This window comes from Schistocerca gregaria, chromosome 7 (assembly GCF_023897955.1).
Source record: "Schistocerca gregaria isolate iqSchGreg1 chromosome 7, iqSchGreg1.2, whole genome shotgun sequence".
Taxonomy (NCBI): Eukaryota; Metazoa; Arthropoda; class Insecta; order Orthoptera; family Acrididae; genus Schistocerca; species Schistocerca gregaria.
The window spans coordinates 407,414,251-407,435,196 of NC_064926.1; the positions used below are offsets into that span (position 1 = coordinate 407,414,251).

General features: G+C 42.8%; 1 protein-coding gene across 1 annotated transcript in view; it reads left to right on the forward strand.

Moving 5' to 3' along the window:
- Nucleotides 1–304: 304 nt before the first annotated feature.
- The window catches only part of LOC126281469 (myrosinase 1-like), a 98,542-nt gene continuing 77,900 nt past the window's right edge, over nt 305–20,946 (forward strand). The window contains exons 1-4 of the mRNA XM_049980463.1: nt 305–521; nt 7,059–7,192; nt 9,167–9,301; nt 9,542–9,664. Of these exons, the coding sequence (XP_049836420.1) occupies nt 359–521; nt 7,059–7,192; nt 9,167–9,301; nt 9,542–9,664 (555 nt within the window). The 5' untranslated portion in view covers nt 305–358. The remainder of the gene's footprint in view (nt 522–7,058; nt 7,193–9,166; nt 9,302–9,541; nt 9,665–20,946) is intronic.

Consider the following 20,946-nt stretch of genomic DNA (forward strand, 5'->3'; position numbering starts at 1 on the left):
TGTTAGCGCATTACTATTGGCATCTGAGCTATTGATCAAATTGCCATGATAATCAGTGTCATCGATACAACTCTTAAAACAAAGGTGTACGTAACATAACAAAACAATATCGGCAAACATTTATTTCACGAACTCCTTGTGTAATTACCATACCGGCTGTATCGGTGAGCTGTATCGGTGTTGCTCATCAAGACCGTAATGGCGAGTGCTGATGTGCAGATTATCTTCCACCAGATACATTGAGAAAGATAAGTGATACACTTGTTGATCGTAATGCCTTTTTGGCTTTTAACAGATAATGAAGAGAATGTTTTGAGGCTTTCAGAGAGGTTTTCGTAGAGTCACCAAGTAGGCAGCCATGGTGCGGTACGCTGCGGCCGTCTTGTGGGCGCTGGCGGCAGCGGCTGCGGCGACGGCGGCTGCTGTTGCCAACAGCGGAGCTGTCAACAAGTTCCCGGATGGTTTCCTGCTGGGAGCTGCCAGCGCCGCCTACCAGATAGAGGGCGCCTGGAACGAAGATGGTGAGTCAAAAGAAGTGGGAAAGCGGGTCAGCTATGCAAGCGTTTCACTAAGACGCTCAGGGGTGCAGCTTTTATATTCTATGTTGAATAAAATCGGGATTCAAACTGAAAAGGTATAGTAGTGACAAAATATTCAGTATTAATCCCCCGTTAGGATCTCCTGGATGGAACTGAACATGTAGGTCTTCATGGAAAAAGAATTAAACACCAATGTAAGCATAACATTCTACGTTTAGGAGCAACGAATGGTAGAACTTATATTGGAAGGGAAGGTAGAGGAACTGAAAATGGAAATACGTATAACGAAACAAGATATAGCTAGAGTCAGTGAAATGAAACGGAAGGCTTACAAAAAAAAAAAAAATAAGGCCAAACGTGTATAGGACAGTATCAACTAAATCATAAAATGAGATAATGGGAGTAGGATTACAGTAATGAGGTATGGTAATTAATAAATTACTATGAACAGTTCAGATATAGCTTTATTCTCATCAGAACTGGTACAAAATCCTACAATGATAGTTCTGGTATATATCCTAATATTAGAAGAAGAAGTTGACAGAGAACCTACAATTCGTGCTGGTTTGGAATGTAACAGTAGCGGAACACTACAGGAAGAATCGAAGGAGATCGTCTCAATGATAGGAGTGAGAGAGCAGTAAAACTCCTTGAATTGTGCGACAAACAACAGGAATAAATTTAAAAAAACTGTGAAATACAAAAGTCAACCATCACAAAAGGAAGATGTGCACTTGGAAAGTACTCGGAAACTCTGAATACTGCCAGGTGGGTTACATCGTAATGAGACAGAAATTCTGAGATCAGGTATTGAATTGGAAGGCATGCCTAGAAGTAACCATGAAGATTGGAAATGTCACAAAGAATCAGCATTTAAGGAAGTGTGACATGTAAGTTCTTTGTTTCTGCAGGTAAAGCAGTAATGATTATTACAGTGAGTAGTTCAACTGAGAAGCAACATACGTCTCTAAAAATGGTGAAGTCTGTCAGATAAATATAGGTAATAGCAAGATAACTACGGAGAAGCTGTCGGTTACCGAAGAAGTTCATGGAAATATGAGCGCTGGGGTTGTCTCTAAAGGTCATTAAGTTCTTGTGTGGAATGAATTTTTGTTTCTGGTACGTTAGTATAAGGGTTTTTCTAAGTCCTCTTATTTATTGGTCCTTCAAGAATAAAAAGAGGTACGTGGTTCATTTGAATTAGTTTGTCGAATTACTTTATTAAAAAATTCTCAAAAGGAATGGAATTTTAAAAATAGCGAACTTTTCCATCTCTAATCGAAGTTTTAGAATAGTATACAGAAGAATGGACGTCCACCGTGGCGCTTAGGGGCCACGGCACAGTTGCGACACCTGAGGATGGGCTTATGAGATCCCCGAAACTGGTCGTGATAATAAAAAGAGATCTACAAATTAAGCGATATTTTGACCCTCTAGTGGAATGGAGAAGATGTCCGGCAGATGAACATCAGTTCGCTCTAACGGAACTTAGATACCAGAGGCATTTTAGGTGTTCCAGTTGAAAATGACACAAGAATTTAGAAAACCTAAGGAGTCGCATAGAAGAAAAATTGCACGATATGAGCTGGAGGGATATTTTTTCAAATATAGGGACACCCCTACAAGGGAAGGAGGTCAATTTACAATTTGTATTAGAAACACTGGGAATAAAAGGAATGGGAAATCAGGAACGAAGTGCTTCGATTAATACTGCTGCTGCAGTCTCTCCTGGACTGTTAACTCCATATATTGAGAAAGAAGTGAGTGAGGTAAAACAAAAATTTCATTAGTGTTTTAAAATTCGTGGTTACTGGGTAGCATTGACAGTTCTCGCTCAAGAGATGGCTACCCTATGTGAAATTGAGGATGATTTACAGGGGCAGATAAATGGAATATAAAGTCCACTGTGCACATCTTCTTTAAGAGTCGACCAAGATGACAAGAGACCTGTACACTCAGACACCCTATTTCATTTTCCCAGTAAGTCACCCGACCTCAATGGCACAGAAAAGTGTGCAGGCCGCTGTGGCCGAGAGGTTCCAGGTGCTTCAGTCTGGAACCGCGCGACCGCTACGGCAGCAGGGTTCTAGGGGACCGATGACGACAAATTTTAAGTCCCATGGTGCTCAGAACCATTTGAACAATTTAGAACAGAAAGGTCTGGACTGTTTAGAACAGTACATGGAGCGTAGCAATACATTTTTCCTCACTTTGATAGGTACAACCCAACCAGCTATCAATAAGTAGCTGCACATGGACACCCGATATCCAAATAAAGTTGTGGACTCGTTGATTAATCACCCTCGAAAGTAATAAATTATGAATAAAATGACTATTACAGGAAACAAGAATCATAATTAATTCAGTTTATTCCGTTATAAAAAACATTTGACGAGAAATGATAATATTATTCTAATAAAATCTTGGCCTATTTGATACAAGGGTTTGGCGAAGATTGTAATAATATCTTAAGAGAAACAATTGTAATCGCGAAACTGTATCGTTATTGGCGTGATGTAAAAAAGACTGATAATACTATACAAGGGAACACATTGAACCCGTGGTTGGAGCTGGAAGTAAGCTGGTCACTGAGTCCGAATGCGACTCATCGAAGTGTACCCTGAAGTTATGAAGTTCTATAAAATGACTTTTAACATCCCCGCACATAGCGTCGAGCTCATAGAGGTAAATGTAGGTGAAGGCTGAAGTGACTGTAAAGTCAGTCAGTGGCAGCACATCAACGCCTCTCGCCAACGAATCAGCCGGATATCCCTCAATTCATTTCCTCAGGCAGTGAATCCTGACAGCCAGTTTTGTCAGAGGTGAAATGATGACATCTCTCTACAAAGAGATACTAAGAAGACTTTCTCCAAAGAAAACGTAAGAAGAAATAACCTTGTATCGAGTGCTCATTAACAGAAGAACTCGTAATTGCGCGTTTCTACTCGTTACTCTTGGTTCGGCTATGGATCTTCCAAGACCTGATCAGTACAAAGGCTTCTTAGGAACCACCTGTTCCCTTTTCCTGCTCTATTTCTTTGGCGATTAACGAGTAATGTGCGTAGTATCATTTAACACTGAAGAAAGGCGTCTCACTCTTTTTCAGACCCTGTGCGTGTCCGATAACGTGGGTTGTCAGTGGACAGTCGTGTTTTTCTGTCTGATCTCTAGTATATTCATATTAGCCATTCCTGGCAACTTTCATGTTGCGTTATCGTATGGTTTCTGCGAAGACATCGTCCAATGGTGTCTCAAGCTTTCAAACGGTTACAGAACTACCCCATTTTGAAGATATCATCTATAGCATTCGACACTTTCCGGAGAAAACACAGCTTCCTACGCTTTATACACGATAGTGCCTTCTTGGATATCGCTAAAAGCATCATTCCTTCCAACAACGTTCCTTCCCATTCCACATCTGGGTTGTGAAAGAAATCACGCCTTAGCAGTGTTTGCCTGTGGTCCTTTGGGTGTCCAAAAGCGGCAATATAAACGACAGTCCGGAGGCCATTGGGCCATTGACCTGTGGACCTCCCAAATCCCTCTTATGAGAACCTCCTCAAGGCTAACTACATGTTTCCATGGGTACGTTACCTTATCCCAATAAATATTCAACGTCCTCTTCTCCACACACAGCACGAAAATTCGAATAAAAGAGTAAATTAAGAATACAGGACATGAGTGATCTGTGGACAACCACTAGTACTACTACGTTTCACATTTCTCTGCGTCAGTTAATCATTACGATTGTATGGGTCTTTACATTATGATTTTACGTATGTTATAGGACTGTTTCCAAGAAAAAGGCAGTGTAATAGAATTTACTCATCATAAAAAGGTTTAGTACACCTCATCTCTATGAATTTTTCAGCGATACTACCTGGCGAGCTGGTGCAGTGGTTAGCACACATGACTCGTATTCGGGAGGATGACTATTAAACTCCACGTTTGCCTATCTAGATTTAGATTTTCAATGATTTCCGTAAATCGCCCCAGGCAAATGCTTGGATGGTTCCTGTTAAAGAGAATGGCCGAATTCCTTTCCCGTCCCTGACACAATCCGAACTTGTGCTCCATATCCAATGACCTCGATGTAGACGGGATGTTAAACGCAATCTTAATTACTTCCTTCCTTCCTACCTACCTTCATTCCTTCAGCGATAGCCGCTGACGTTAACTGCCATCTAATTCTATCGTCACTGAACGCACATCTAAATGGGTCAGAGAACTAAAATTTTCAAAAATCTTCGAATAGGAGAGGATACTGATCAATGGAAAGGAACATAAACATTACAGAAACAAACATAGATGTTAGAAAGTAGTTGTAAATTTTTTACATGTTTGCATAAAAATAAAATGGTAGTGAGACGAATAAAAATTGAGGATAAAAAAGTCTAGTGGCAAAGGAGATAATTTGTATCAGTTGTGCCAGTTCTGCACGTGGTCCATTAGACAAGTACTTCCAGAGGGATGTGGCTCCAGGTATCTACTGACACCTCACGTATTTACTGTAAATTACGGAGAGTGCATGTTGGTGGTACCAGAGAGTATTCCAGAGGTATTCCACCGGATTAAGATCACCCGAATTAGGTGTCTGATACATTAGCATGTGTTCAGTAGGTATCATATTCCTCAAAATCACTGTAGGATGATTCAGATCTTATGACATGGACACTTATCCTGCTGGAAAATATTATCTCCGTCACGTAGAACATCAATTATGAAGTTATGCACAGTAAACAATACTGTTAACGTTGTCGACAGCTATGCTGGTGCCTTTGATTACTAGAAAATGTCCCATGGAAATCCAGATTAATGTTCCGCATAGCTTAAAATCGCCCCCATGAGCCTGCTTTCGTAGCGAGATGTATGTTTCGAGCAGCCATTCACCTCCACAACAATTTATCCTGAAACAACCCGGTGACATGTTCGACAGTCGTATCTCGACAATCCTGTGTCAACTTAAGCCAGAACTGTCGATGTCATCTGGTCATATAACCAAACAATAGTTTAATTATTCTAATTAACCAAACTGTGTGTTAGCGTGCCGCTTCTGATTTTCCTGTGGTCGTGCTTAATAACAAATTCCTGTGTGTGGGCTAGCCAAATATGTTGTTTTCATGCGATTTCCCACATTCGATTAGGTAAATACAGACCTGGTACCCAAGTTCCACCTCAATTACACGATTCTAAAACATTTCGGAAACGTTATCACTCACGGTTGGTCGCGTCGGAGGTTACGGCATGGGTGTGTGTGTTTGTCCTTAGGATAATTTAGGTTAAGTAGTGTGTAAGATTAGGGACTGATGACCTTAGCAGTTAAGTTCCATAAGATTTCACGCAAATTTGAACATTTTTGTGTTCTCACTCATTCAGAGGGATAACTTGCAGACAGTTGAGATGCACAGATTCCTTATCCGGGCGTAATGTGATGGCCATGGGAACGACATCCAGCCATCTTCTAACCATAACACTGCGCCACTGGATAATAACCGTCCCTAATATAGGGTAAATCCAAATGAAAAAGAGGAAGGACTGAAAGAGTTTAATCAATATACTTATGGGAAATATAAATGATATAGCAGGCTAACTTATAAGCTATTTAAATATGTCATGTGCAATTATTTTAAAAGAAATTGCGATAAGTAGTTCCACTAATGAAAGATACGGAATTTTCTACCTGACTCTGGGGTTCGCTTGCCCCACCTAATTATACTGATGAGACAAAACAGTAATGTCAGTGGGAGACCAATGCTGCAGAGGCCTATATTTAATTATGTGTGCTCAACAAAGTGCTCCGAAATGTTTCGGCCAGCTCCAGTATTTTACTCTGTCGTGACATATCCACGGATCGCCGCCTATCCTACTTGAGTTGATAAGTCTCCAACCTCTACATCGGACGACCATTACCTCAACACCTGCTCATCGTTTCACAGTCCTCCATTGTCATTCCATAAATACTCGTGGTAGCACCCCGCGAACAACAGAGCGGCTTCACCGTTTCCGATGTTGTTCCCAGGCAACGGTCCATAATAATCCACCCTTTGTCATGTCAGTGCATTTCCTTTTTGCGCCCCCCCCCCCCTCCCCCAGTCATCGTTAACACGGATTCGCATTCACCTGTAGCCTACAAGTATACTTCACTTACTGGAAGGTGAGACCACAACTACGGTCACTCCCATGACTCCCATGGTGGGCTGACCTCAAAATGTTTTCTCTCATAAGGAAGTACTTGGTTCCCACATGACTCTACCTTCGCCATACTTTATGGAAGTAATTAATACTAACCAGCTGTCAGACAGTTTAAGATCACTGTTGTTATTATTACCATTGATCTCACTATGTCTCATTGAAATTCATTTGTCGACATTAAATTTAACTATGTCAAGAATTGTTTGATGTCTGTGATTATGGCTTGAAACTTCGTATTTCTGTGCTAGCTGTCGCAGTCAGCTTATATTCTATAGTAATTTGGCACTGTTGGTCCACCTTTAATAACGGAAATATCTCTCTGTGAAGGTAAAGGTGAAAACATCTGGGACCACATGTTCCACGAGCATCCAGAGTACGCTCACAACGGCGAGAATGGTGACGTAGCCTGCGACTCATACCACAAGTACGCTGAAGATGTCGAGGCTCTCAAGGGTATCGGGGTAAGTCTGAATGCTCTACCCAATGGTATAAAATAGATGTAGTCATTGACTGGAGTTAAACAGCTCCAGGTGATAATTTTCAAAGCAGTACAACTCATTTTCTTAGTGTGAGATCTTCCGAACCATTCGTCCCATTTTAACAATTTTTATTAGGTTGCTTTCTTGTCCGTCTTTTCGGTTCAAATGTTATAACTGATTTGAGCCTTGTTTCCTGCTGAGCTAGAGACTTGAAATTTTTAACGTAGCTGTGAACTGGATGACTCTGCAATACTAATTCCCTCTCTTGTCGTATTTTTCGGTACGGATGTGGTTGGGAGTGGGTATGAACGTTGCCCTGCAGGACCAGTGTGTTTTGAGGATACTATTTAAATGCGTTCCAGGTGTTGGACAGCGGAAGCTGCGGATCTGGAGAGAGACTGAAGACATGAATGACAAGCAGAAAATAATTATTTAAATAAAAACAAATTTTTACCAAAACTCTTTTTGAACTGCACTAAAATGTATAAAATATATTCTCCTAGCTCTATATAGAATCCTAACCCTACACAGTTAATCTAGACAATTTAGTGTTGTGAATTTTTTATAGCAATAACAGTACATATGAGATTAATAAGGAAAAACGTGGAACACACGTAAAATTCTACAGTTATGACGTGAGTATTCATGCATCAATTCTGTATAACATTCACCAAATCTTTTTTGTTGTAAATCGTACGTACAAGTATGTTACAGCTATTAAAAATTTTCAAGTACTAATTTTTATGCTTATCTGTATGTGACTTTGGACTCTTTATGAGACTAAAAGAAACTATTGTATACTCCTTAGCCTGATTTAAGAATGTATTACACTAAATAATTTATTGTTAATGAAACAGTTTTATTTTCCAAGAGTAAACCTGAGAACAGATTTCGGTTTGTAGAACTTTGTAGCATGATCCTATACACATTCGAAATATTGTGATTAATGTTCAATGAAAATAATGCCTATAATTAAATTCTCTGGAGAATTCCTAAACAATTGAGGGGAATTATGTGTCTTAAATTTACATGCTCATGTATTGCGTCAATTTGAGAGAACGAAAGTCTTCTCTATAAAAATTGGTTCGATTCAACACACTGAATCTTACGAAAACCATCTCTGTCCACTCGTCCATGACATTCCTGCCTTCGGTGTTGACGCAGAATTCCTTCAATTCAGGGAGGCAGTCGACACAGAACCGCACTATTGTTCAATGAACAAAAGATACCGACGTCGACTTGCTGCCATGTAATCTTTTCCCCTATGACGTCAGACAGATGCCCTAAGAAGAGTCAGGGTGGCAACACACCACTCTTCTGGCCGTTGTTTACTACCGGCGGATCCGGTACTCTTGCTCAATTTTCCTAAGGTTAGCAACGCCATAAACTAAAAATATCGTTGATATCCTTTCACGTAGCGTTTAAATCCCACGAGCTGTTAAGTGAACTGCAGGCCCGGGTGGCCGAGCGGTTCTAGGCGCTACAGTGTGGAACCGCGCGACCGCAGGTTCGAATCCTGCCTCGGGAAGGGATGTGTGTGGAGTCCTTACGTTAGTTAGGTTTAAATAGTTCGAAGTTCTAGGGGACTGATGACCTCAGAAGTTAAGTCCCATAGTGCTCAGAGCCATATTTTTGTTAAGTGACCCTGCTATTGTTGTTTTTTCTTTATATTATGCTCCTCAGCATTATCGCCGCGTGGGGTAGCCGCGCGATCTGAGGCCTCTTGTCACGGTCTGAGTGGCTTTCTCCCCGTCGGAGGTTTCAATCGTCCTTAGTGTAAATTAGTTTAAATTAGATTAAGTAGTCGGTAGGCTTAGGGACCGATTACCTCCGCAGTTTGGTCCCATAACTGCTGAACACTGTGTTACGTAGACTCGAATTTTAACAAATGTGTATAGGAGATGCTATTTGTGTTTAAGAATGTTGCATAGCTGCCTAATTCTTCCTGTGTTATAGGCGACCGCTTACCGTTTCTCCATCTCGTGGTCGCGTGTTCTGCCGACTGGGGACCTGGACGTGATCAACCAAGCGGGCATCGACTACTACAATAACATCATCAACCTACTACTGGAGAACGGTATAGAGCCAATGGTAAGTCAACTCATTTATTTGTATCACAGCAGAGATGTCTCACATATCTATCGGTCTCTCCATCCGGTAGAACAATCAAAAATAGGCTCATTACTAACGGCAACACGTACTCTCGCTACTTTTGATATGCACATACCGTTTAGACTGCAGCACAGGGAATTTTTAACGATTGCTGTTTACCTCCTCCTAACAGACATTTGTTTATTGCTGTTGCAACCAGACAGGACTTGTTTTCTGTAGGTGACGATGTACCATTGGGACCTGCCGCAAGCCCTGCAGTACATTGGGGGTTGGCCTAACCCACTGATGGTGGACTACTTTGTTGAATACGCTCGACTGCTCTTTGATACTTTTGGCGACAGGGTGAGTACAGTGCAGAAGGTGTTTCCACTTACTGATTAATAACTGAAGTTGTTCTTCCCAGAATAAATGAAGTTAACCTTGTTTATATAATATGCAGACGAATGGAGAAGAAAACTGAGGCTTCATTAATGACTTTGGCTTTAAAGAGGTAATGATGCAGAGACGCAACTAGATCATTCCGCTTGATGACGGCAGCAAAATAAGAATAACAAAGACACCGTTAGGATTTATCGATCTCGAAAAAGCTTTCGAAAATGCGGAATAGAAAATGACGAACAAAATTATCAGAAAAATAGGAGTAAGTTACAGCAAAAGACGGGTAACATACAACCAGAAGAAGAATGCTCTTACCCGCGCACAAAAAAAGGCGAATATATTCCTGTTTAAAAGGCTCTCGGAAAAAAGTGGGGAACCATCTGCCTCAATCCTCATTCCCCAACCGTCACCAAAATTTTGCCATGCGAACATATGCAGGCTTTTTAACGTAAGGAGAAAATAAATAAATTTCTTTAAATAGGAAACACACTTACGTTCAACACATTCCTACTAGCAGATAGTGTATCGCAATCATAAATATGGAACTTAAAGATGAGTTAATATTTTTATGAAATTAATGACAAATCAGTATATTACGTAGTAATTTGTCTAGGAATACAAAAGGTAATTCATACTATACGTCGCTTGTCAAAATTTAGTTCAGGAAGCTAGAATCAGGACTGAGGCAGCTAGTGCCCAACATTTTTCTAAGAGTCTTTTAAAGGGGGACATATTTACCTTTTCTGTACTCCAACACGACCATTCTTCCGATGGCTTCCTTTTTCTCCGTGCTACAGCAGGGTGCGCTGCTTATATAAAATTAATTCTGTATGTTAGTAAAGTTTCAACAGTTTATTTGTATAGCTTGATACTTTTATGTACCTTGACTCATATAAACAACAAATAAATACGCAGAATATATGTTTAACACAAAATCGTTTGCTTTACATTTTCTTCGGAATACTTTCCTCCTCTATCACAATTCATCCAAAACGCCCAGCTTAAGATTTGTGTCTTACAAGAATTAGCAGTCTTTCCAGTTTTACATAATTTGTGACAGTCGTTTTAAGTTCCACCCCGGCATGTGAATTCTATTTTAGCCCATTTTTGTCACTGGAGAAACACTTTGCGGACATTTTTACAAGTCTGAAGTGCCCATTATTACAGGGAGAGTACACCTTAAAGTTTTCATAGTGAAAAAATGCGTACCAAAAACTGGTTGATGACCTGAGAACCCTTGCGACGATCTTATAATCCTAGCCATGTGTTCCATATGTCGGTTAAAAATCTATTTACTCCTCCGGCTGAATAGTACCTGCATATTTTACGTGAGTAAGAACGTTAATTTAGAACCTGTGGATCTCGCTAATGAATAACGGTTCCCAAGAACACTAGCTTAAGAAAACATTGCAAAAATTCTAAGATTTGCCAAGAACAAAAGTTATTAAAGTGCCCATCCCCACAATTACTACTTTTGGCAACCGAAATTCATGGTTTTTGAATAAATCTTGATAAGGGATTCAGATTTTCAAAGACGGAATAATCGCGTTCCTTCACGAATGTCCAAAGAACGTACACTTAAAATTTGAGCCTTTTGCTACGGTTAGGTAATTAGATAATAGCAGCACACGGTGTAACAACGAATAAAAACCACTTTATTGCCGTTTTCTGCAAAAGTACTGTAACTTTGAAGCTCTGTATCTCATTAACAGATAGTCATGTCGAAAAAAGTGGCGACTTTCCCCGATAGTGTCATTTTAAGCACTCATGATAAAAATTTCTACGATGTGCAGTAAATATAAATTATCACCACAGTTGGTACTTTTCGTATCCAAAAATCATGATTTTCACAATTTCCTCAGATAACGCCCAAGGATAAATGTACTTTTAAAAGCTGCCTGAAGTCCACATTATACCACAGCTAATGTAAAAGAACGAACAGTTTTGCTTAATTTACCTGACTTGGAGGAGGTACGCAATGTTTAAATTTTGACCCTGTATTCTAATATAGCTGAATTTCCATCTTTCATGTGTCATTTGAAGTACTTCTATTGTTACCCAAGATTTCTGCCCCGTTTACTCTCATCTACTTACGTTTGCCAAACTTCCGAGATTGCACTCTTTAGAGATGTTCATTCCTCTTCAACTGAACTGCCTCTTACAGTTATTATTGCAGTATCTAAAGCATTCAAGAATTTCAAACGGATGTCATCCTTCCTCGGTAATGCAGTGTCGTCCTTTCTTCCAATAGATACGCAAATGATCGCCAGGTCACGGGCTATCCAAAACATTTAGCCGCTTACCTCTGTGATCAACAGTACCCGAGGGATAAGAAACTCTTACATCGAAAAAGCAATGACAGAAAGAAAAGATAGGTTTAAGAATGGGATTATTCAGGGAAATTGATATGAACAATAAAATTCTCTGATAACGTTGGCAGCCTTACTGAAAGTGAATAACACTAGCAGAGCCTCTGGTATGGAACGGTCAATCTGATGAGCGCAGGATAGGCACTGGGGGTAAACCAAAGGAAGACGAACGCAACGACGGGTAGTAGATATGAGATTGGTGAGAAACTTACGGTATAAGTTGAGGACCACGCAGAAAAAGATGTGAAGGGCTTCTGCTACCTTGGAAGCAAAATAATGTATGTCAAAAGAAGAAAAGAGGACATAGAATGGAGATCAGTACTGGCCTAGTCTATTATTATGAAACATATGTCTTAATCTGACGAATAAAATTCAGAGAATACAGATTTTAAGCCCATACTTGTGTGGAAGAGAAACAAGCAATGTGAGACAACCGAAAAGGAAGAGAAGCGAAGTGTTTGAGATGTGGTGTTATAGAAGTATTTTGAAAATTACGTGGGTTGACAAGATAAGGAATGGGGTGGATCTCTGGAGACACAGCGACGAAAGAAGGGATAGCCCAATATTGCATGAGATAAGATGTCACGGAACAACTTCCGTGGTATTAAGGAAAGCTGACATTAGAATTCATCCCACAAACAACTGAGGTCAGGTGAAGAGGTCAGCGGAAGAGAGATCGTGAATGACCACACCAAACCAATAAGAAGGCTAACGAGTAAGAAAAAGAAATCACTTCACCAGAACCCCCCCCCCTTTTACAGACAATCACTGTCCTCTTAACAATTACCCGTTCTCTTCTCCGAAGGCTGTCTTAACTTTTATTTGCGCTGAATCAGTCCTGCGGCCGACCATTTCTTTTTCGAGTCCTTCACATTTTCCTTCAGCCATTTAGCCTTGTCATCCTTAGACTTACTACTTTTTTGTTCCCAAGAGATTTATATTGTTGTATTTCTGTCTTTCTACAAACGTTTCTGCACTTCTTCCTTTCGCTTATCGTTTGAAGTATTTCGCTGCTAACCAAGGTTTCTCCACCGTATTCTTCCTTTTTTAAAAAAACTTATGGGCGCTTTGGCATTAACCTTTCGACCAGAGAAGTGAGTAACTACTGATTTGGTATACAATATCACATATACGGCATACAAAATAGAAATTCTACTGATTCCAGGTAAACTTCATGTAGCAGTCTGTAAGTTCACGCACTCAACACAGTCTTACACCTCTTTGTCTGAATTATAACTGAATATCCTCTTCTTTCAGAAACTGGGCAAAGCTACCCTAGTCCGCTGTGGTCAGCTGTCGAAACAGATCCGTCAAAGATGTAAGATGGGGAATTCCTGCTTTGATCAAGGTCTTAAGAAGCCTGCGGCTTTCTGTGTAATAGCGTGACCATCCTAGTATCGCATGGTTGAGGTCTGCAATTTTAGTTGGGTGGTCTTCGCAAAATCGAGATGGCTGAACTTTCATCCTATTAAGATGTGAGGGATAATAGCTGTGCTCCAGCCAGATAAGCGTTATGGTAGTGGTAGGATGTCTGGATAGCTGGATTTGGAAGAACAGGTTTTTCGCGGAATACTCGGTTGTACTGCGGCATAGTGTCTCCCTCTGGACTGTTGTGAGATATCTAAGTATGTGACCATTCTTGAAGAACCTTTTCCTTTACGTCAGCATCAGAATTTGTATGTGGAAAGCAGATGTAGTACGGCTGGTCATCAGTCACTCCTTGCTTCGCCAAGCGGTCCGCCAACACGTTACCAGAGTAATAATAACTGGACACGTTTATGTTGACTTTCACACTGATAGAATAACTTAATGACATCCAGCACATGACAGTTACTGTTGGATCACATTGCTGATTTCCCAGGTTTTCCAGTGCACTGCTCGAATCCGTGACGATAAAGATGTCGTCAAACTGATTTGCCGGATATTGAAGGGCTTCATTTATTGCAAGAACTTCGGTAGTAAAGATGCTGGTTTCCATCCGTAGCTTGAATATAGCACAAGACAGTGGATCTCCGCAGAAGTAAGAAAGCTGGTGCCCTCTCTTGATTTGGAGCCGTCAGTGAATATTTTGACCTATGAGGGCCACATTGATGCAACAAGATGGGAAACGCCAGTAGAAGTAGCGAAAGTTCGATCCGACCTAGTCGGATCATAGAAGATTTTGGGCTGGTAGTTCAGTAGGACATATTCAAAACTAAATGCAGGAAGCAGAGAATCTTTTAGGGCCAGGGGTATTACACATCTTTTTTGCCTGAAACATTGAACTAGAAGAGGTACCTTCCTCCTGCGAATCCTATCGACGTACACGTTGTCGTCAGTGAAGCCGTAAGATTTTCTACAAGAAAATGAATTGTTCACGTTGCTCTACTAAAAGGATTAACTTCTGGGAAAAGATAGCTCTCCGCAATTGAAGAGGCATCTTCCTTGCTTATACCAAAAGTGCATTCACATGTGTGAAATTCATTGCCCCAAGACAGATGCGTATGGCACCTTACAGCGGAGTGCCCGTCTTGCTTAGTAGAGACGTCAAAGCATTGACGTATAACGTCCAGCCATAATCCAGTATTGATCAAATCATGTCACGGTAAAAAGTGAGTGGGACAGGAGCATCAGTTCCCCACCATATGCGTGGTACCGATAGTAGAATATTGAATCTAACGAACTTGGGAATCAAATATTCCACATGGTTTGCCCACATCAATCTGCTGACCAAAAAGAGTCCAAGCCATTTGACTGAGCTCATTACAGGAATGATGAAAGACCGTAATCGTTTCTCGGGCGTTGTTTTCATCCATTTCTGCCGTGTAAAGACAACCGAAGAAGATTTTGTATCGGCCATATTCAGCCCAGTTCTGCACGTCCACGAATACAGTACGTAAGCCGCTCGATGCAACGACATTAGCGTCATCCTTAAGCTGAGAGAAAACATGTACATGCAATTGTTATCGGCGTATATTAGGACTTTTACTGAAGAACCAAAAATTGTGCTAAGGCCTGAGGAGTGCACTGCATGAAGGATAGTACCTAAGATAGGAGATTTCCGGCTGTCCTCTGTAGACCAAACGCGGTGCATGCAATGCATTGTCCTGTTGCCCACATAACTCACACGTTGCTCGCAAGTGAGAGTAAGGGTTGCGGAAAATGAGGTTTGGCGCACCCACTGACTGGAGTTTCCGTATCAGGACATTCACGTCCACATTGTCATAGGCACAGTGAACATCGACAAACATTCCATCAGGTCTCCATTAGAAGCATAAATATATCCTATGTCGGTAGTTAAGAGACTTAGGCTGTCTGTGATGTCCCCTTCCTTTACGTAACCCGATCTCAAGCGGGGTAGAATGGAGTTCCTCTCAACCACTGGTAACGGCGCTTCTTGACACTTTTTAATGTGTTAAACACGCAAGAAGCGCGATGGACCAGTTTGAACGGCCCAAATAGGGGCCTCTGCTTGGCTTTAATATGGGAACAATGGGGAAGTTGCTAAGTCCCCATTAATGATTGTAGATGTCGAGCTGTATTTGTAAAGATTCGTCGGGCAAGTTGGGCAGAATTTTGTAGTGGATGTTGTCATGTCCTGGAGCAGCACTGCTAGTACATTCCAAGAACAGTCCTAAGAACTGAAACGGAATCAGTAGGGATTGTGTCGATATCAGGGATGAAGGAGAAGCAGAGATTCAGGAATGACCGAATAGGGAATAGTTCCGGAATTTGCGTGTGGTGGACTAAATCAATGACAACGGAATTTCTAAGGTGAATGTCTGAAAAACCTGTTTCGTAGACTGTTTCTTTGGATGCTTCAAAAACAGTTTGGTAGCGCGGCCACCTGTTGGTATTTTACAAATTTCCCTGAGATGCGTTATCATTTATAGATTCTGTAAGTTAGCTTTCGTCTAGAAACGTGTTTTCAGCAGTCTTGATTCCACAATGGCCGGCCGCTGTGGCTGAGCGGTTCTAGGCTCTTCACTCCGGAATCGCGCTACTGCTACGGTAGCAGGTTCGAATCCTGCCTTGGGTGTGAATGTGTGTGATATCGTTGGGTTATTTAGGTTTAAGTAGTTCTAAGACTAGGAGAGTCATGACCTCAGATGTTAAGTTACTTAAAGCCATTTGAACCATTTGATTCCACCGTGGAACGGAAAGACCTTTCGGACGCCGGAACGGTTTTACTTGGCATTTGAAAAATACGGCCACCTCATTTACTAGGCACAGATTGTAATGTTCGTCAGCGGACCCTTGCAAAAAAAGTGCGCGAAAGAGTTCCTTGAGTTATGTTTTACACACCTCCCAGTTTTCTTTGCGCTTGTTTCATTTTAAGTATTGCATGTGTGGACTTGGATCACTCTCATTTATCACAAATATTCAAATAGCAAAGTGATCAGACCCCAGAAGGTGATGGCACACCTCCCACTTAAATTCTTGGGAGATATTCGATGAACACAGCGTTATGTCTCTTGCAGACGGGCTTCTTCCACGCGCCAGAACGAGAGTTGGGCGACCGCTGTTCAGAATATATAAAATGGATTCATCAGTGATGTCCAATACAGCTGGTCAATATCTATCGTTATTCTAGCATGGTACGGATTGCAGACTCCACAAAACAGGCAAAGGGGATCGACGTTATGAAGCAATGTATGACATTCATCAGTTTCGATTCTGGATCTTGGAGGGCGTTATAGGGCGACTATGGAGAGGTCTAAAGTCTTGGAGCAAGTTGCAGCGCTACAGCCTGAAGGCCTCTTACATGTGTGTGGTCGATGTATCTAGCAGAATGAGGAACTGAGCTGGAACGAACAGTGCAACTCCCCCTTTTCCGACGTGTCTGTCTTCCTGAAAAGTGTGGAAGCCTAGGAGCGAGAACAATTAATGTGGTTTGAACTGAGTTTCTGGACTAACAGCAATGTGTATGTCTTGTAAAATAAATTCTCTTTGCGGGGTTTCCCTGTTGGAAATGACCGACCCGGCGTTTCATTGTAGTATTTTAATCGCCTTTTCTCGGAGTCAGAGTTTCTAGTTACGACTGCCTCATCGCTGTGGAATTGCCGGGTCCCTGTAGAGCCTTTTGGATTAAGTGAATGATCTGCATTATACGATTAAAAAGGATATCATGCAACGTGTCTGGCCCCGAAACGAGCAGTCTGTTTGTTTCCATGTCCGCCGTGGAACATCGTTACAATAGTTGTTTAGCGCCATGGAGGCTTGATGTTGCGGTGTGTACGGGTTGGTACGAATCAGTCAAAAGTGGCAGGGTGTTCCGAGTGCAGAGGTTGTTCTAGCGTCCATCTGGGGTGTGGGCTCCGGGCGTGCGGACTGGCGTCGCTGCAGTGTGACTGTATGAATGTGCGGCTGAGCCTGCAGAGCTGCTTTCAGTGTGGGTTCAGGAGGCTTCGTTCCACCTTCGATAACCTTGCCCTCCTGGAGGCGGCTATACAACAAGCTTTCCTACGCCGTCATCACCTTCTAGGTGTATTTTTCGACATTGAGAAGGCCTACGATACCACTTGGAGGTGTCTCATCCTGGAGCAACTTCACGAATGGGGTTTTCGTGGTTGTCTTCCTCTTGTCATTAAGTCTTTCCTCTCGCCACGATATTTTAGATACCGAATTGGTGACGTCCTGTCTGATCGCTTTGAGCTGGAGAACGGTGTCCCTCAGGGTAGCGTTTTAAGTGTGACTCTCTTTGCCATCGCTATTAATAGCATTACGTCCATAGTGAAAATTCCTGTCCAGTGTTCTTTGTTTGTGGATGATTTCTCTTTGTTTTGCTCTTCTTCAAGCCTTGCAACGCCAACTCGTCAGTTGCAACTTACGATTAGACGTTTGGATGACTGGGCGCGGAAGAGTGGTTTTAAGTTTTCCACCGAGAAGTCTGTATGTGTTCTTTTTAACCGTTCTCGTCCGATTTTAACCTTTCCTGAGTTGCGGATGAGGGACACTATTCTTACTTTTAAAGACACGGTGAGGTTTCTGGGGCTCATTATTGACCCGAGGCTCACGTGGTTACCTCATCTTAAAGAGCTGAAACGGCAATCGCTTAAGGCTTTAAGTATTTTAAAATGTCTTAGCCACAGTACATGGGGAGTTGACAGGACATGTCTGCTCCAGTTTTACAGGGCGTTTGTGCGATCTCGGCTCGATTATGGGTGCACGGTGTACGGGTCTGCGAGGCCTTCTTACTTAAAGATGTTGGACGTTGTGCACCATGAAGGGCTTCGGTTGGCCACTGGGGAATTCCGAACTAGCCCCATACCAAGCCTCTGTGCAGAGGCTGGTGAACCGCCACTTCCTATGCGGCGACGGCTACTTACAGTGCGCCAGGCGTATAAAACTTTGTCCACACCATACACCCCTGCATACCCTGCCATTGCTCAGCCTCCTCTGGCACAGTTATTTCATAAACGGCAACGTGCGACGCAGCCCTGTGGGATTCGCGCACAGGATTGCCTCGCTGCGATGTCTATGGCTGGTCTTCGTGTTTTGCGTCGCGGTTGGAGCAGATCTCCACCTTGACTCCTCCGGAGACCCAAACTTAATTTAGATTTGACTAATTTTAAGAAAGATGGCACACCAGATTTTACATTTTAGATGTGCATCACGGTTTCACTGTCGTGTACACTGATGGCTCCAAACAGGAGAATTTCCTTGGCTGTAGTGTTCCCTGATCAAGTTACCCGGATTCGCCTCCCTGCTGAATATACCGTTTTCGCAGCGGAGCTCCACGCGATCCTGAAGGCACTGGAGCAGATGAATCGTGTTCGGGGCGATCGATTTCTTCTCTGCTCCGATTCTCTTAGTGCCTTACAGTCACTGCAGAACCTGTACCCGACTGAGGCGATGGTCCAGCTGATACATGACCAACTCTACTTGCTCCAATGGCGGGGTACAGAAGTATCCTTCTGCTGGGTGCCTAGTCGTGTTGGCATCTGGGGTAATGAACAGGCCGATCGGGCTTCCAAGGAGGCCTGCAGAGAGCAGGATGTGGTCCAGTGTCCTATTCCCTTGCAGTCAGTCATCGCTGCATTCCACAGGAAGTGCATGGAGTTGTCGGAGGACGAATGGCTGGCGGTGACGGCCAATAAACTGCGGTTCATAAAGTCAACCACTCAGCCATGGCGTTCGTCCTGCCGGTTGCTCAGGCGGGAGGAGGTGGCCCTCACACGTCTTCGGATCGGGCACTGTCCTCTCACACAAAGCTTTTTATTACGGCGGGAGGATCCACCGATTTGTGATGCTTGTGGCGTGCACATCTCTGCCCGGCACATTTTAACAGACTGCATTTTATACCGTGATGCACGGGCAGAAGCACAAGTTGCTGGGGATCTCCCTTCTGTTTTAACTAATGATGAGACATGTGTGTCTAGGGTTTTTAAGTTTTGTGATGTGTCTGGACTCTGGCCTAAAATTTTAGGCTGGAGGTTTTAGTGTATTGCAGAGTGGCTGACTCCTCCCCTTTTTTCCTTGCGGTCAGCCAGCCACTTCCATCTGCTACATTGTTTTAGCTTCCTCTATCATTTTCTTCCTGTGTTGTCCATGTTTTACTGCTGACGCTCTGCTTCATCCCACGCTTTGGTGTGGGTGAGCACATGTTTTTCAACGATTGTTACCCATGTTTTCTGTTCCGTTTTATATTCCTGTTCTGGGATTTTTCTTGACACCCGTCTCACTAAGTTACTGAACGGGCGCTGAAGACCTTGCTGTCGTGCGCCCAAAACCCCTCTACTACTACTACTACTACCCCTGCAGAGCTGGGAAGGCTCGCCCATCCCGTTCGGATGGAAGAGACTGCACTGCTTCGGAATTCGGCCAATGTGAGGCAACCGTCCCGGCTTCCACGAACGTGACGCCTTGCCTAGTAGCGACTTCCTTCATATACCTGACGCTCGTACACTGGGCCCTCTCCGTGTACGGCTCTGTGCGCCTGGTTGCAAACTACACACAGCGGCTGAGTGGACAGACAGTGGACTCGGGCATGATTTGGAGCATCTTATCGCAGAGCTGTGCCGACCGCTTCAATGATTAAATCAGAGACGGTTAAAACATTGCCGCGCAGAAGGGACATATACTCACGGGCAATGCATCCCGTAGATTGAAACAAAGTCTGACGCAACTTGCGAAACAAATTGGACCTCACAACGTGACAAATGTTACGGTAGTGGTAACTCTGTCCTTCATCATCTTTTATGACACGCGCCTGACTTGCAAGACGATATAGCGTGCAACTATCGTATACAGGAGTTCTTCCTCATTTAAGCTGGTTCCATCTTTTCTGATTAAACCATAATGCGTAATGATGTAACTTGGTATGTACGCCTCCAGTTTGGAAGCTGAAAATACCAGAAACTTTACCAGTAAGTTACACTCCTGGAAATTGAAATAAGAACACCGTGAATTCATTGTCCCAGGAAGGGGAAACTTTATTGACACATTCCTGGGGTCAGATACATCACATGATTACACTGACAGAACCACAGGCACATACACACAGGCAACAGAGCATGCACAATGTCGGTACTAGTACAGTGTATATCCACCTTTCGCAGCAATGCAGGCTGCTATTCTCCCATGGAGACGATCGTAGAGATGCTGGATGTAGTCCTGTGGAACGACTTGCCATGCAATTTCCACCTGGCGCCCCACTTGGACCAGCGTTAGTGCTGGACGTGCAGACCGCGTGAGACGACGCTTCATCCAGTCCCCAACATGCTCAATGGGGGAGAGATCCGGAGATCTTGCTGGCCAGCGTAGTTGACTTACACCTTCTAGAGCACGTTGGGTGGCACGGGATATATGCGGACGTGCATTGTCCAGTTGGAATAGCAAGTTTCCTTGCCGGTCTACTAATGGTAGAACGATGGGTTCGATGATGGTTTGGATGTA